This window comes from Orbicella franksi, chromosome 1 (assembly GCF_964199315.1).
Source record: "Orbicella franksi chromosome 1, jaOrbFran1.1, whole genome shotgun sequence".
NCBI lineage: Eukaryota > Metazoa > Cnidaria > Anthozoa > Scleractinia > Merulinidae > Orbicella > Orbicella franksi.
In genome coordinates this window covers 31,604,053-31,619,440 of record NC_138145.1, presented here as the reverse complement: position 1 = coordinate 31,619,440, position 15,388 = coordinate 31,604,053, and the positions used below count along the sequence as shown (strand labels likewise).

The window sequence follows — 15,388 nt, the reverse complement described above, 5'->3', positions numbered from 1 at the left end:
ATTACTTTGCCATCAACAACCACAAGGATGACAAACCCAGAGGAATGTTACTTGTGGCCATTAGATAAGGACTCTTCCTAGCACCAGCAGTGGCTGTTAGGACACGCTTACCTTGTGGACAAACTTTAGAAAAGTTACCATGAACAATGTCTTGAGCCCAGCCACTGATGAAAGGAAAAGCAAAATATAAAAACGCGATTAAAGTAAACAACAAGCTTGTACAAATAAAGTTATTACAAAAAAAAATGTTTATCTTACCTTCCTATCTTGCTGTCAAATGTTGTGCACTTGTTGTTACTCCATCCACAGTAAGGATCCAAAACAGAGACACAAGTTCTAAACAAGAAAAAATCCAAACAATATATTTAAGTATAGTTACAAGTACGTACTAGAGATTCATCAGAAGGAGAGTCATTAAAATGATCATTTATACATTCAAGAAATTGTTGATGTTATCGACATAGTCACCAGTTCATGGTTAATTGGTATTACAAACATCACAAATTTCAATCATAATCAAACTATATTCATAAAGAATTATAAAAGATCCTGAGGTTTACCTGCAACTTTGGTACTGACTACAATGCTCTACTGGCAGCTTGACAACACTAGAGTTGCTTCCAATGTACACAGCTCCCTGATAAAGAACAAGTCATTAAAATGTTAGCTTTTCCTTGGATTATCGTCTGCTTATGCCAGCCAAAAGTATCACATGCATAAATAGCTGCGTGACAAGTTGTCTGATACATCTGCGATTTTTTTTATTATTATTAATATTATTATTTTGTACAACAGTACTACAACTACTTATTACAGAAGTGATAACTATTTACAACAGTAATACAACCACTATGACTACTTACTCTAATTAACAATACGATGCAATTACACATGCTATTTACAGTACTAAAATTTGCATAATTTACTCTACAAAACAATACATTTAACCTCTTTAAGTTACGATACTAATACCATTACTGATGTTTCTTACATTCATATTACAGCAATAGTAGTAAAACACTAATAACTGATTTTGCCACTGAGACTGACTATATAATGTAAATTGAATTAATTAGATTAAATTTCGCATTTTTCAGCTTTCCATTGCAAAAGATAGCACCGACTTCAATTCGAGAAAATTGAAAGTTTTTTCCAGCTTTTTGCAATAATAATAACATTTTTCAGTTTGCACTACTAAAATCCCAAACTTCCAGGTGAGGTTTGGGCTTGTATCTGGGGGAAAATCATAGTCCTTAAATAGTTGCTGTATTTTAGATGGTGTAAAGTTAACTCTGTGCTCATTATTGAACCATGTAAGGACTTTTTGAAAGAAGTTTAGGCCAGCAGGACACTCCAGAAATGCATGTTCTAAGGAATCAGAGGATTTACAGAAAAAACAATCTTCACTTTCGGATATTTTGAACTCTTAAGCTCCTTTTTGGTCACTAAAATACGGTGTAATAGTTTAAAGGAGAATTGTCTCAATTTGTTGTCGGCTGAGAGGTGAGGTATATTTTTGAATAATTTTTCTCATTTATCTTCTATGCCAGAGTAATGTTGGGCCCAAGACGCGACAGCTGTAGGTGTAACCTCTGATTTTTCTTGGAACAGAAGGTAGTAGTCTTTGCATTTCATTTTGGAGAGAAAAACCCATTTTCCAGTTGAAAAGTCAAAAAGGCAGAATTATCGAGAACAGAATTCTTAGGTCTTAGCGTAGAAGCCGCCTTGGATTTGAGGTTCGGTGGAATAGATGCAAGGATTTGAAAAAAGTGTAAAAAATTTGTTCACATATTGTACCTTCGATTGAATTCTTCAAAAGTAAGAAAATTACCATTTTCATTTAAAATATCTTGAATGTAATGAATTCCATTTTCGGTCCACCTCTTCCAAAAAAGCGATTTGCCTTCAATGGTTTATGTCTTGGTTATTTCAAAGAATAAGGTCACTTTCGTAGCTATCTTGGTTGACCTGGCGTAATTGCTTTGAGTAATCTAGCATTTCTAAGTAGAATAACGATACACTTTTGTCTAACTTCTTTGTATTGTAATTGCACTTGAGTAAGAAGTTGAGACCTCCATACTTTTCAAAAAAAGCATTGGAATAGCTTTCCAAGCATCAGTAGAAGGGTTTTTTTCTAACAGTCTTCCAATCCAGCTTAAACAGAGCTGATACATCTGTGATAATCCTCCTCATTCTGGACAGGCATTAGATTTCCTTGACTGATGCAATCCCAATAATACAAATTATGCTCATTTTTCTTTGGTCCAATAATTAGATTAACTACCATTCAAAACCACATTACTCACCTTATAAAGTTTCATTGTATAGACTGGATTCGGTTTCTGAGGAGAAAGGGAAACTATTAAATATTAAAGGCCATACAAGTTCTCACTGTACTACATGTATCTTAAGTAGAGGTAGAAACCAATTCAGCTGCTAACACTGTAATAATGTTTCAGTCCTTCTGAACTAAACAAGTAGTCAAAAGAGTGAGTCAGGAAAGATGCAGTGCATAAACTGTTCACCGCATCTTCCAGGACTCACAACAGCTATCACAAGAATGAACATATATTTTAGCTCATTGAAGGTCACAGCTTAATACTTCATGTAACAACAAGAAGTACACAGCACCTTCAACAACAGACTGCACTCACTGTTGCTTGATTTCCTTGGAGATACATTATGAAGCAAAGGAGAGATTATTGAGAGATGTTTGTATTTCTTGACAAATCAAATTTGTTTTTTTTTCATATACCACTGAAATACCAACACGATGATGTAACTTATTATGCCATTGCTGTGAAGGAAATAACTTTGTGGTTGTAGCATAATAGCTTGTGTTAGAATATTGAGAGATTAAAGAATGCTACAAAATGCACATCAAAACTTATTGAACTTGACTTTTCTCTGTAAATGAACAATCCATTACAGGAGTGTTTGTATTACCTAAAGACCTATGGGCTGTCACTTCATATTCATTGTGTCTTGTCAAAGGAACAACATTAACAACTCTTTGATCACTCCTCATACCATGCTATTCAACTTCCAGTGTAACCGTTATTCATCTTAACAGTTCTTCAGAGCAAATGCATTCAAGAATACAAACCTCAAAAACCCTGATCTGTTCCACAATAACAGGATTGCCATTACCAGATATGTTGTTGAACACTTTGAACACAGTGCCATTCTCTACAAGATAAACGTTTATTTCAAATCAATGAAATCAGTAAGAAATGAAACCTAAGAAATTTACAAAGTAAAACATTAACTCATCTACAAGTGGAATAATTTGGATCCTGGGACTCAAAATGCCTGACCGAACTGTTATTTCTAGAACCAGGTCTCACAGTGGCCAAAACTGATGAAACATAATGAGTCTTGTGATGTGGTTCCAGCTCCCCACACCCACACACCACACATCTTCTTCAAGTGCCACATCAGAATTTTTAGTGATCCAGCATAACTAATTTGGGGACGTCTAATAATGTTACCAGCTTTATGGGTAGGATTTCTTTCTTCCCCCTCCTTGTGTGATGTCCACCCTTGTTCTCTTGTATCAACCCTGTACAGTTAACAACCCAAAGATGATGGCAGCAAGATCCAGTACTTGCTTATGCCACCAAAAGACCTCCTCACTGTAGGTTGCCTAGTTTAAAGCAGGCACACAGAGTTGGCCCCTACAACACTCAAGTCAGTCACAGGTACATGTAACTTCACTCCTCTTAGACATACGTGGTGTAGTAAATTATCAGAAATGGGCAACAGTGCACGTTTGAAGCAGGTACTTGAGAAAGACATAAACTGAGCTGACACAACATGTATTTATCAAATTTGCACTTCACAGACACCTAAATTAAGAACACATTTGAGATTCTCCACAAATGACTGGAAACAGAATGACTTTCACATATCCTAAACAATGGTAACTTAAGTTGTGTTTTAAATTAAGTACAGACCATAATTGATATAAAAAAAATAAATACCGGTAAATTACTATCTCAGTAATAGAGGATATTGCATGCCTGCGTGTGGATACAGATTTTATCTCCAAGCGTTCAACTCGATATCTCACAAGTGAGCGCAGCGAACAAGTGAGATATTGAGTTGAACATGAGAAAATAAAATTCGTATCCACAAGCAGGCATGTAATGTTCTGTTTATTATATAAACATACTAATGACAACGTTTTTGACGATTTTCTGAAGATTTCCGACCACTTTCCAAAGATTTCCGAAGATTTTCCAAAATTGTTCTGAAGGCCAGATGAACACTTCCGAACATTTTCCGAACATTTTCCCAAGATTACAGAAGATTGCTGAAGATTGCCTAAGACGACCGAAGAAGATCTGAAGATGTTTCGATCATACATCAACAGATTTAGGTGTAGTTAAAGGGACAAAAGAAAAGTGTTATCAAAAAGGAATGATATCTTCACAGTGTGAAAGATAAAAATAGTATCTTCACTGCACACGATGAAGATATGATTTTTAGTAAAATGAAAAATCCTGGTATTTCACCGCTGTTTATATAATAATACAATTTATGCAATGTTTTCTCCCTGCTACATGTGTTTAGACTTAATGTTCCTTACCTATAGAAATAAACATGACAGGAGTAACCTGTATCTTTCCTCTTTTAGCTTTATCCACAACAAGCCGAGTAAATCTAGAATCAACACCACAAAGTTGTTCAACTACTTTTCAATTATACACAATCAGTAATTCCCAGAAAATTAATGTCCAAAACCCCTACCACTTCCCATCTGGAGTTCCACAAATTGGCCCTTTAAATACAGTGTGTACCCTCCCCTACATGTGGATATTTCTAAACATTTTGCACACCACCTAATTCAGATCAACAGTTTAAAAAAACCAAAAATGCAAATACATGTAAATGGAGACTGAGTATTCTTGAGAGTATCTCCTAAACTTCAAAAATAACGGTTTGTTACCTTATTTCAGGTCTTGTAAACAGAGGTTTTCTTGCTTTAAACAGCGGGTCTGACGTGAGTGGATCAGCTAAGAGGGTGTGTTCAGAAGCAAACTTGAGGGTTTCCCAAGAGTAACTCTTTGTATTAAGTTTGCTATCACACTAAACAATTAAAAAAGTTATAACAATATTAACTATCACACCGAGTGCAATAATACTACCACATAGAGTATTAACAATTATACAATTAAAAATAGAGTATTAACAATTATACAATTAAAAAAGTTATAACAATATTAACTATCACACCGAGTGCAATAATACTACCACATAGAGTATTAACAATTATACCACCATTAAGATTGCCTCAAACTGACAGGTAATATAAACAGACCAATCACTAAATCATGCCCCTTGTTAAATCATGCCTGGCATCATTCAATATAATTTTATTTGTTACCAACACTGTTTTGGATGTTACTAAGCATGTTTTGCAGACTGAGATGTTGTTTTGATTATTTTCAGGTCATACAAGATTTTTTGTAATAGCCCCAGACCAAACAAGGAATCAAACACAACTCATGAACCAAATTGGCATGCATTTATTCTAGAAACCAAAATTTTACTACTTGATGATGTTTAGAAGTTGTCAAATGTATGAGCAACAAAACTTTTACCCATCAAGGTTAAATTACTCTACATGTCACACTGTCCATTTCACACACCTTTGGCCTGCCAGGAACCATTGTCAAATTTATTGGAGATACTGAAACCCACAAAGAAGTACCATCGAAACCTTTCTTGGTAGTCTCTTTCAAGTACTGGCTTGTCTCAAACAGTTTTTTAACAGACTTCATGCTGTACCTACAAACAGCTGAGCCAAGCACTCCAAGCCTAAAACAAGGAATGATTATCATAATTAACTAGTGTAGCTAACAGGTACAAAGAATGCTGCCTTACATTACTGTGGGGGAAACAGCACATGACATGATATTTATGGAGAGGTACATGTACAGGTGTATTCTCTTATACAAGCTGCATGTAGCCACGTACAAGTAAAGAGTATCAGTTTTTGAGACATTTTGGTCTCAGATACTGTTTAATAGGGATTCTGGCCTTTTTGGCCTAAGACAGGACATGTTTGACACTCTGGATTTGAATTGGGTATGTCATTCAGATAAAATTAATCTTCACCCCATTATTAACAACTGCATTGTGCTGTATGGAAGATGGGTGCCTGGGATATCCAGGGGCCTCCACTGTGACCAGACGGCTCCTAGACAGTATAACGCTCCCTCGGCTGGCAATCCCCACAACCCAGCCATGAGCCCCCGTGCAGTCTTCCAGGCACCCGTCACACTGAGTTAACAGTGGAGATGGGGAGGGGAGGTGTGGGCAGAGAGATGTGGATGAGTAGACCAAAACGACCATTCCAGGGACTGCCAGGCTGGAACATGCTAGTACAATGGTGAAGAGCACTGGACATGCAATACCATACAAATACCGCTGACAGGAAGTACTAGCTACTCTTTGTTGTTAACTTCGTTAAACTGCATTTAACAGCATAAAATGGGGAGTTTGAAACTCTTCTCAATACACAAATTAAAGCCATTCCTGGTTAACTGAAGATGTGAAATAGAGACGAGTACTGGTTTAAGGAGGTCTGAAACAAGGTATAGTTTTTTGGAAAATTGTGCTTTTTGGCATGAATTAGCTAGGTTGAGGGCTTCAAAAACTTGGCAACACATCCCCACTAAACATTTTGGGGAGTCCCCCACAAGACGTATTAATGACAGTTTGACACCTACCAAATTGCTGTAACAGTATCCCAGAATTAGGGGATTGGATCTACATGATTGTATGTTGTAATATCATGGCAGTCACATTTGAACTCATATAAAGAATGTCTCAAAATCCTTTAAATTGCTTCCTCTTTGGTCTTCAAATTTGTACCTAGCACCAATTACAGAAGAGCTAAGAGAGCCAATCACATTGTAGAATGAAATCAAAGAAAGTTGCACTACCTTGGGGTTTGTCTCAGAAATGAGATGCCACTGAAACATAAAAAGCTGTTAGTAGTGCTACTTACTTTGGGGTGGTGAAAATTCCATAAACATAGTCTTCATTTGTCACAGGGTCTTGATAGGTAGCTGTTGCTTCTGAGAATACAAATAATTGATCAGTTGTCTTAAATGAAATGTGTTTGTAAATTTTCATCATCATTTACATTGTGTTTAACATACCTGCTGGTCAGGTCAGAATACTCCAACATATTTCAATCAATGCTTAGCTAGAAGTGCACCTAGCCTGCCCACCAACACCTCCAGTTAACTGTAACTTGTTTATATTGTTCAGTGGTGTTTCAATTTCGTTAAAAATCAATGATTTTTTAAAAAAGAAAAAACAACAAGGGGGGAAAAAAACACTTGTCCCACACATTATGGTCTGTCCACAGACCCTCTATTATGTCTTGACTTGGTCGAGATCACACAAAATATTAATGCAGGAGATATGAACAAGCCAAAACATGAAGGGGCACATCACCTTTAATTAAGGAGAAACTTAAATTATTGTGCATTGAGGAGGCCCAAGAATTTCAGTTGTTGCACTCGCTGCTACTCTTGAAGAAGAGTAAGTTTCAGAAAAACGTCTGTGGACAGACTGCACAAAATACTTTTAATGAATACTATTTGTTGAGAATTTCACAGTTGTGTCTGTACAGAAAATAGAGTGAAAAAAGATCCTAAATGTTAATTTAGTGAATTTAAGTTAAAGAGGGAATATAATATTTTACGCAATCAATCAGATACTATTGAATTGACATGGAAAAAGGTCTGTCAACCTAGTATATAATGTACAACATACAACAGGATGCAGCACTTAAAACAAATAACATTTGTGTTCATATGGCTTCCTTCCGTTCCAAATGCACACAAATTACAGATACCAAACTTTGCCACCCCCTCCACTTAAAAACCTAAAAACACCTAGCAATAAGGTAGTCCTTGTATATTTGTAAAACTTACGTATTTCATTATAATCAAATGGAATTGTTCCAGGAACAGAACATAATATTCTAGTCTTCACAAATGAAGTGAATCGGTTCACCAAAAGTCTATTGCCACCTTCATCATACTGAAAAATACAAAATATTCCTGACCAGTTACATCACTGTTAAATAAAGGAACAATATAGCTTAATTATTTCTTTTAGGAGCAAAAAAAATATTTTTGCTGTAGTAAAGAGTGATTGCATGGCCCACATCTAAATGGAAATTTCTCTGAGTTCTTTAGTAAATTGGCAGTTTTTATTTGCACGATTGTATCTCTCCTCAATCAAAACAAGAAAAGTAGTGATTATCCAGCAGTAATTATATAAAGGGCAAAAGGCAAAACCTAAATGTAGTAATAATTGACCCAACAATGACTTAACAAAGAAGTTGAAGTTATTTCTGTTCTTTCCGTCAGTAGTACCCTACTGTTAGATGTACAAGCAGCTTGTTAATGAAAACATCTAAACACATACCTGACAGACTCTGGCTACCCGTGAATAAACAGTCTGCAGAAAAATGACAACAATTCCATCATTAACTTCTTGCCTAAGAAGCAAATACTCACATATTGTAATAAATTCCACAGTAACAACAAATGTCTTGATGCACTTATACCAATTTTGGGTGAAAACTGCAACTTAACTGGGGAGCTCTGCCAAAAGCAAATCAATTATTGTTATACAAAATTTCTATTAGCAAGATTCCAGACATTAACAACTGTTATTATATGGCTAGCCACCTGTGAGCGGGAAAGATGAACCAAATCCTGCACTGTGATTGGCTAGCAGGCAAGCTGGAGCTATCTTGCCCATTCAGGAATACCTGCTGTGTCCCGCAAGAAAAATTTCTTAGAAAGTCATGTAGTAAATCCTTTATAATTGACCAAGCTTGTTTGTTCAAGATGGCTAGATATTGGCCTTATTCTCTTTTTTTTCTCTGTCTCTGTCCATAGACACACAAGAAAAGAACTTGCACGGCCAATATCCAGCCATCTTGACCTCAGGCTTGGTCAATGACCTATATTTCTCGTTCCAAGAAAACAGCACGTCAAACATTTGGAAGTAAATGGGACTGAGGTTGTTGGGTGCTCCCTGGGATAAAATGGGCTAAAAGCAACACACCCTTCAAGTAATGAATGAGCCAACACATGTAGCGCATGCTACACCCAGTAATGCATTTAGAAAACATCCATCCAATAATATGCACACTGATTGGTTTAAAACCGCGTTTCAATAACTCCATAGAAATGATGTAATGATGGCGTGAGCAAAGAGAATTTACATTTTTATGATCAAAGTAACCAAGTTTTGTTTTGCCGCAGCGTTTTCTAAAAGAAATAGAAAACATGTTCTCCTTGTTTCTATTAAGTTATAGAAACACGAGTGTATGTTTGGGAGAACTAGAAATGTTGTGGGAACATGAGGTGAGTGGTGAATGTTTCCACAGCTTTTTAGAGTTCTCCAAAACTTCCACAAGTACATGTGTTCTAGTTCTTAAGTAAAACTTAAGGGAAATTAAGCCAACAAGTGTGGCACATGCCAAACCCAACTAGTGACTAAGGCTAAGGCAACGATACCACTTTAGTCTACCTATTTTAGAAAGCTTATATTTACAACAGCAATTAGTGGCAGAGGATTTACAATCTTACAAGGCTACCTGTGACCACACAAAAAGAGAATGATATACCTGACTGTGTATAACCAATCAAAGTGTAGAGCTGGAAGAGCTAACCTGGGAGACAACAAATCTCAGGACTATAGGGAGGAGAGCAACAATTGTCAAAACAAGAGGAACTTCCACTCCACATTGAAGGACTGTATAATTTAAATCTAATGTTCTTACCTTACTAGTCTCTGCAGCAGTCTCTCTTAGAAAAAAGTAAACAAAGTTGTCCGTGTAATTAAATGATGATACAAAGTCAGCATCTGAAGGAGGAACAAATTAAACAAGATTACAGAGATGCTAATCAAACAACGATACAGTCAAACCTCTTAGCGTGACAACCATTCATTTACAAACATGCAACCACTTCTTGCAAGCAACACAATTTTTCCAGACAAGTAGATATAAAGTTTGTGACATTGACGTGCAAATATGTCTGATAATATATAATATAATAATATATAATATAATATATGTCTGATAATTCCTCTGAAGGACTGAAAATACATTGCACCTGTTGCTGTTCATTCTTTGCAAAACCCTGGAAGACTTGCAGGACCAATTTTTTAAATTTTATTTTAGAACACAAAAGTATAATTGTTGTAAAAATTTAACAGAAATTCTATACCTTTTAAAACATAAACATTAGGAGATGAATCTGTTTGCAGAAGAGTTCTACTGCTGAGATCTGCTGCAACCCATCTATAAATAACTGATCTGCCAATGTTGATTCCAGTAAACAGGTGATTACCTGCAAGAAGAAATGTTTACAGTTATTTGTCATGAGTTGTAATGAAATGAAATGACCCACTTTGATTAAAGGCATTCCATTCCGTTTCTAACGTATTTAATACTTGAAAAGGAAATAAATTTATAAGTTTCTTTGGCAACAATTTCTGGTGTATCAAACGGAATGAATAACACTTAAATTCTACATTTCCCACCAACATAACTTCACTGCAAATGTAAATACTTACTTGTAAAGGTGCCGGTGACGTTTTGTTGATCACTGGATGGACTTATTCCATCTCCAGTCTTCCCAGCTGGTGGGGGATTTAAAGAACTGGTCCTCTGCAACAATAAGGACTACTCAACAAAAATGCACAAGGGTTTGCACTGAGTGTGACGTGTGTCAAATGATTTGCTCACTGGTTGTGCAGTCAGCCCTTCTTTCTTGAGGAAAACTATAGTTTAAGGTTCAAGATGATTGTATCAGCAATATAACATGGCCTAGTGAGTTTTCATTGACTGGTCATGCGATATTGAACAAACACAGAAAAAAAAACCAAGCTGTACTGTTGTACTTCTCACCGGAAATTTCCAGCATCTTGGTGTTTCAGCATAAGTGCCACAAACAAAAATAAGTCCTTGTGGGGAAAACAGGAGCAGCTTTATATGATTTTGGCAGCTATCCTAATGGGAAGAAAAGCTGATAGCATAAAGATTCAATCATCATCAACATTCAAAATTCATTGTTTCTAAAGCATAGTTAATACTGTGCTGTGCATCAACTACTGTGTATGAATCAAGTTGCCATCTTCCTACATGGGTGCTTTCCATTCAACCAAAAATTCCAAATTTTTTTGTGAAAAGGGGACAAATGGTACAGAAATTTCCTGGGAAAGGTTCCAGAAAATCCAAAATGGTCAAATTTCTGAAAAATGAACCATTCAACCGGAAACGTCAGAATGAAAATCAAATGGAATGGAAATTTCCATGAAAAAGTTTTCAAAAATATGGGTATACAGTACCTCAGGAGTGTCCTCTTTTTCAGAAATTATGCAAATTTGCAATACAGCGCTACTTGTTTTGGCAACAATCACAGAGAGTTGGACATCCCACGCAAAAGATGATGGCAACATGTATTTGGAAATGGATTAATATTTTGCTTTTAGAATTTCGCCACTTAATTGTCTGTCGCTAAATAGCTACAGCTAAATTTGACAAGAGTGTAATTCTAATATAAATATGCCCACGTATTTAATTTAGAGATATGTTCTGTGCAGAAAAAAACTGGCGTTATATTCTTTGGAATAACAAACAAATACTCATTAATAATAAAACAGTTTATTATAAAAGCTATTTCGAGGCTGGTGTAGTTCATATCAGCGATCTATCCTTTGATTTAAATAACAAAGATTCCTTTTCCCTAGTTTCTAACAGGATTTCGAAAACTAATCTTTTAGTTTGGGCTGGTCTTCGACACTCCATTCCTTCCATTTTAAAAAATAGTACTCATAAATCAACAACAGGTGAACTTTCTCTAAAAATTGACGAAAATATATTTGATGTGACAAAGAAGAAATCTAAAGACTACTATACTTTACTTGTAAGCAGAAAGGCTCTTTTTCCAACTATTGTAAACAAGCTGCAAAATGAATATCATTTTACACTCGAGGAAGTTACAAAACAAATTTTTACGATCCCACATAGTGTTGCTCTTGAAGCATATGTTAAGGCATTTCAATACAAAATTCTTAACTCCATTCTTTACACTAATGCTAAACTTTACAAAATTGGCTTTAAAATGAACGACTCATGCTCATTTTGTTCATCTGAACCAGAAACGCTATATCACTTCCTGTATCTCTGTCCTTACCTGATAGATTTCTGGCGTGACTTCGAAGTATTCTGGTACCAACTTTTAAAGGAAAACATTCGACTTTCGTTGCAAGATGTTTTAGTTGGAATGATACCACAAAACTCCCCTTCTGCTAAGCTGCTAAACTATCTAATTATAATTGGGAAATTGTACTTATGGGATTGTAGAAGAAGTCAAATTCTTCCAAATATATATGGATTTAAAAAGAAAATTGCTGTAAAATATGAAACGGAAAAATATATAAGTCTGCATAGTAAAAAAACAAAGGATTTCTTTGAAGCTAAATGGATAGTGTCGCCTCTTGTAAAAGCTTAATTATTTAAAGGTGTTAATATGCATTCTCTTTCTGTATGTTGACCTATGTAACACTAATTAATATGTTATTTACATTATATTTTGTAAATATTTAGTTATAGTTTGTTGGAATTTTTTTTTTTTGGTTACCGTCTATTGTTAGTGATATTGGTGTTTTTTAGTGTTGTAATGACATTAGTTGTAGTAGTATTATTAGTACTAATTAGTTGTATTATATTATTAGTATTAGTAATATTAGTTGTTATTATAATTATGTAGGTAAGTAACTAATTTGCTGTATTAATATCAATTTGTTTCAATAAAGGAAAAAAAAAATCAAAAAAAAAAAAAAAATATGCCCACGTAGAAGTCAATCTTCATCACAGGCTGGTCAGAATGTCTTACACTCAGGAAAAAATTGGGCATGTCATTTTTATGTCATACATTTAAAAACACATAAACTCACTCTTGTAAGCCCCAACTTTAAGCATGTTTGCAATGCCTCTTGGCTTGGTAGTAATGCTACAACCTTGATTGAAATAAACAACAGTAATAAACTAATTAAACCTTTTACTGTACACACTAGGCATCAGGCAGGCTGCACTAACGCAACATCTGACTGTAAATCTATTTCTACATACATGTACATATGTCCAATGGATATATAACTGACTGATAACAGACCGCTCAGTCATCATGAGCTGAACTCTACCACTTGAGTAGACATTTTACTTGATATTGAGAGATTGCCAATGATGGGAACAAATAGACAACTATTTCCCCCATCGGGGAATGCCTGCAGGTGCACTACAAGTACATGTACATGTATTCCTCTGGATAATAATTTCTTTCGCCATGCAAAAAAGAACTCTTTCCAACACATTAAGAACCAAGGCTCCTTTCTCTGCTATTTACATGATTGTATAACATATTAAACAATGTTATTTATGTTCATTAGATATTTTTATTTTGGAAAATTTGACCTTTGAACCTGTACTAGACCATATCCCTCACATGAGAAATCACATGAGGAAAAAGAGAATTCTAGGACCTTGGCCCTTGAAGATAACCCTGACCAGTAACTGACATTCATTACAAAATTACTCACATCATTTTGAGCAGAAAGTAATTGTAGAGTGGTTAATTCAAGTCTGAACAGGGAATTTCTGTGATAAAAATATAAATTTCAACTAATCAGCACAAGTACAAAAATACCAAGAGAGGTATTGGTGCCTTCACCATTTATGTCTAAATCTAGGCAAGAAGTGAAGGAGTTAAGGAGTGAAGGAGTGAAGGAGGGGAGGAGGGGAGGAGGGGAGGGGTGGAGGGGTGGAGGGGTGGAGGGGTGGAGGGGTGGAGGGGTGGAGGGGTGGAGGAGTGATGGAGTGAAATCGTTCCACCACAACAACTTGGAAAACAACAAATATTTTCCAAGTTAAAACTAAGACCCAAGACCCCCTCTGAAGCACCACTCCATTGTTCTCAGTTTACCTTTTGATTAGTTAGTTTTCTTCTAGGTCAGGCCCAGTTAAGTAGTTGCACTGTAGTCTTTGAGGTTCTGAGGGGGTCTTAAGTTTGAGTTTTCAAGATTAAGAGGGGGTCTTAGGTCTAAGTTTTTGAGATTTGGAGGGGGTGTTACGTCTTAGTTTTTGAGATTGGGAGGGTGTCTTGGGTCTTCATTTTTGAGATTCAGAGGGGATCTAAGGCCTTAGTTTTTGAGATTGGGAGGGGGTCTTATATTAGTTTTTGAAATTTTGAGGTCCTAGGTCTTAGATCTTAGCACTTAGGTCTTAGTTTTAGCTTAGTTCGTAGCTGGTATCCATTGAAGTCTCTTGTAATAAAATTTTATCTACGTCCAGAGTTCACTTTCTTGATTGGGAAGTGCACTGTGATTGGGCTACATAAATAGCTGTCTGTTTCAGCAGACATTCATTGGGAAGAAAGACTGTGTGACAAGCCATAAGGACTTCTGTGTGGGAGGCTACCTGTAAGCAGGCTAGGCTTTCCACACCTAAACAAAAGTGTGACGACCACAAGAACAATTTAGCAGGCTGGGAGAATGAATTGAATTGAATTCCACAGCCCACAGAGGTAAACAGTACTTAGATGATTGATGGCAACAAAACACAAACTGTTTGATTGAGCTGCGTTTGAACATTTGATCGGTAACTTGATAGCAAAAGTAGATACACTTTAAATATTTTCACTTACGTGGCACCAACAATCAATCTGCCATTTAATTCATCGACAAGGATTCTTTCTACATGTGAGGCTAAGCTTCCATTTGAACAGAATCTGACACAGTCTAGAAAAAAACAACAACAACCAGTTCAATGAATCAAGAGTGCAGGGCTCTAAAAAGACTTGAATTCTAGCTTGCCCTTGGGACAAGCAGCTCTCAAACCTTGCTTGCCCTCAGTCTAAGTTTACTTTTTTAATGATTTAGTTGGTAGACAACTTGCTTGATCCCTTGCCCATCAGGCAAGTGAAAATGAAAAACTACAGGTACTTGCCCAGAAGGAAAATCTACTTGTCTCGGATTACTGGGCAGTACTTTTTTTGAGCCCTGATGAGTCATAAATGATGCATCACATACAAGTACATTTGTACCTGCTACGGCATTATCACTAATCATTATGATATCCATTTATCACAAAAAGTATTGCTTGTGAATGGTTCTCTACATTCCCATTTGTCATTTAATTGATTTACGATCATGAGGGTTTCCAATGACAAGATAGCATCTAATTTACAAGTCATGTAACTTTTTGTTACTGGATACAGTGTAAGCCCTGTAACTGGACACCTATCCCTTTAGCATGTCAATTAATTTCCTTTTTTCTAGTGAA

General features: G+C 35.9%; 1 protein-coding gene across 3 annotated transcripts in view; it reads right to left on the bottom strand.

The window, feature by feature from the left end:
* Positions 1-15,388, bottom strand: part of LOC145503189 (semaphorin-2A-like) — a 35,074-nt gene that overhangs the window by 9,082 nt on the left and 10,604 nt on the right. For all 3 annotated transcript variants that reach the window (XM_081482665.1, XM_081482649.1, XM_081482657.1), the window contains 18 exons: positions 14,751-14,844; positions 13,648-13,705; positions 13,006-13,068; positions 10,955-11,056; positions 10,621-10,714; positions 10,272-10,394; positions 9,824-9,906; positions 8,455-8,487; positions 7,956-8,064; positions 7,019-7,088; positions 5,655-5,823; positions 4,952-5,091; positions 4,592-4,665; positions 3,107-3,189; positions 2,307-2,342; positions 561-637; positions 259-336; positions 112-164 (listed from right to left, as the gene is read on the bottom strand). In XM_081482665.1, coding sequence (XP_081338791.1) covers positions 112-164; positions 259-336; positions 561-637; positions 2,307-2,342; positions 3,107-3,189; positions 4,592-4,665; positions 4,952-5,091; positions 5,655-5,823; positions 7,019-7,088; positions 7,956-8,064; positions 8,455-8,487; positions 9,824-9,906; positions 10,272-10,394; positions 10,621-10,714; positions 10,955-11,056; positions 13,006-13,068; positions 13,648-13,705; positions 14,751-14,844 — 1,539 coding nt within the window. The remainder of the gene's footprint in view (positions 1-111; positions 165-258; positions 337-560; positions 638-2,306; positions 2,343-3,106; positions 3,190-4,591; positions 4,666-4,951; positions 5,092-5,654; positions 5,824-7,018; positions 7,089-7,955; positions 8,065-8,454; positions 8,488-9,823; positions 9,907-10,271; positions 10,395-10,620; positions 10,715-10,954; positions 11,057-13,005; positions 13,069-13,647; positions 13,706-14,750; positions 14,845-15,388) is intronic.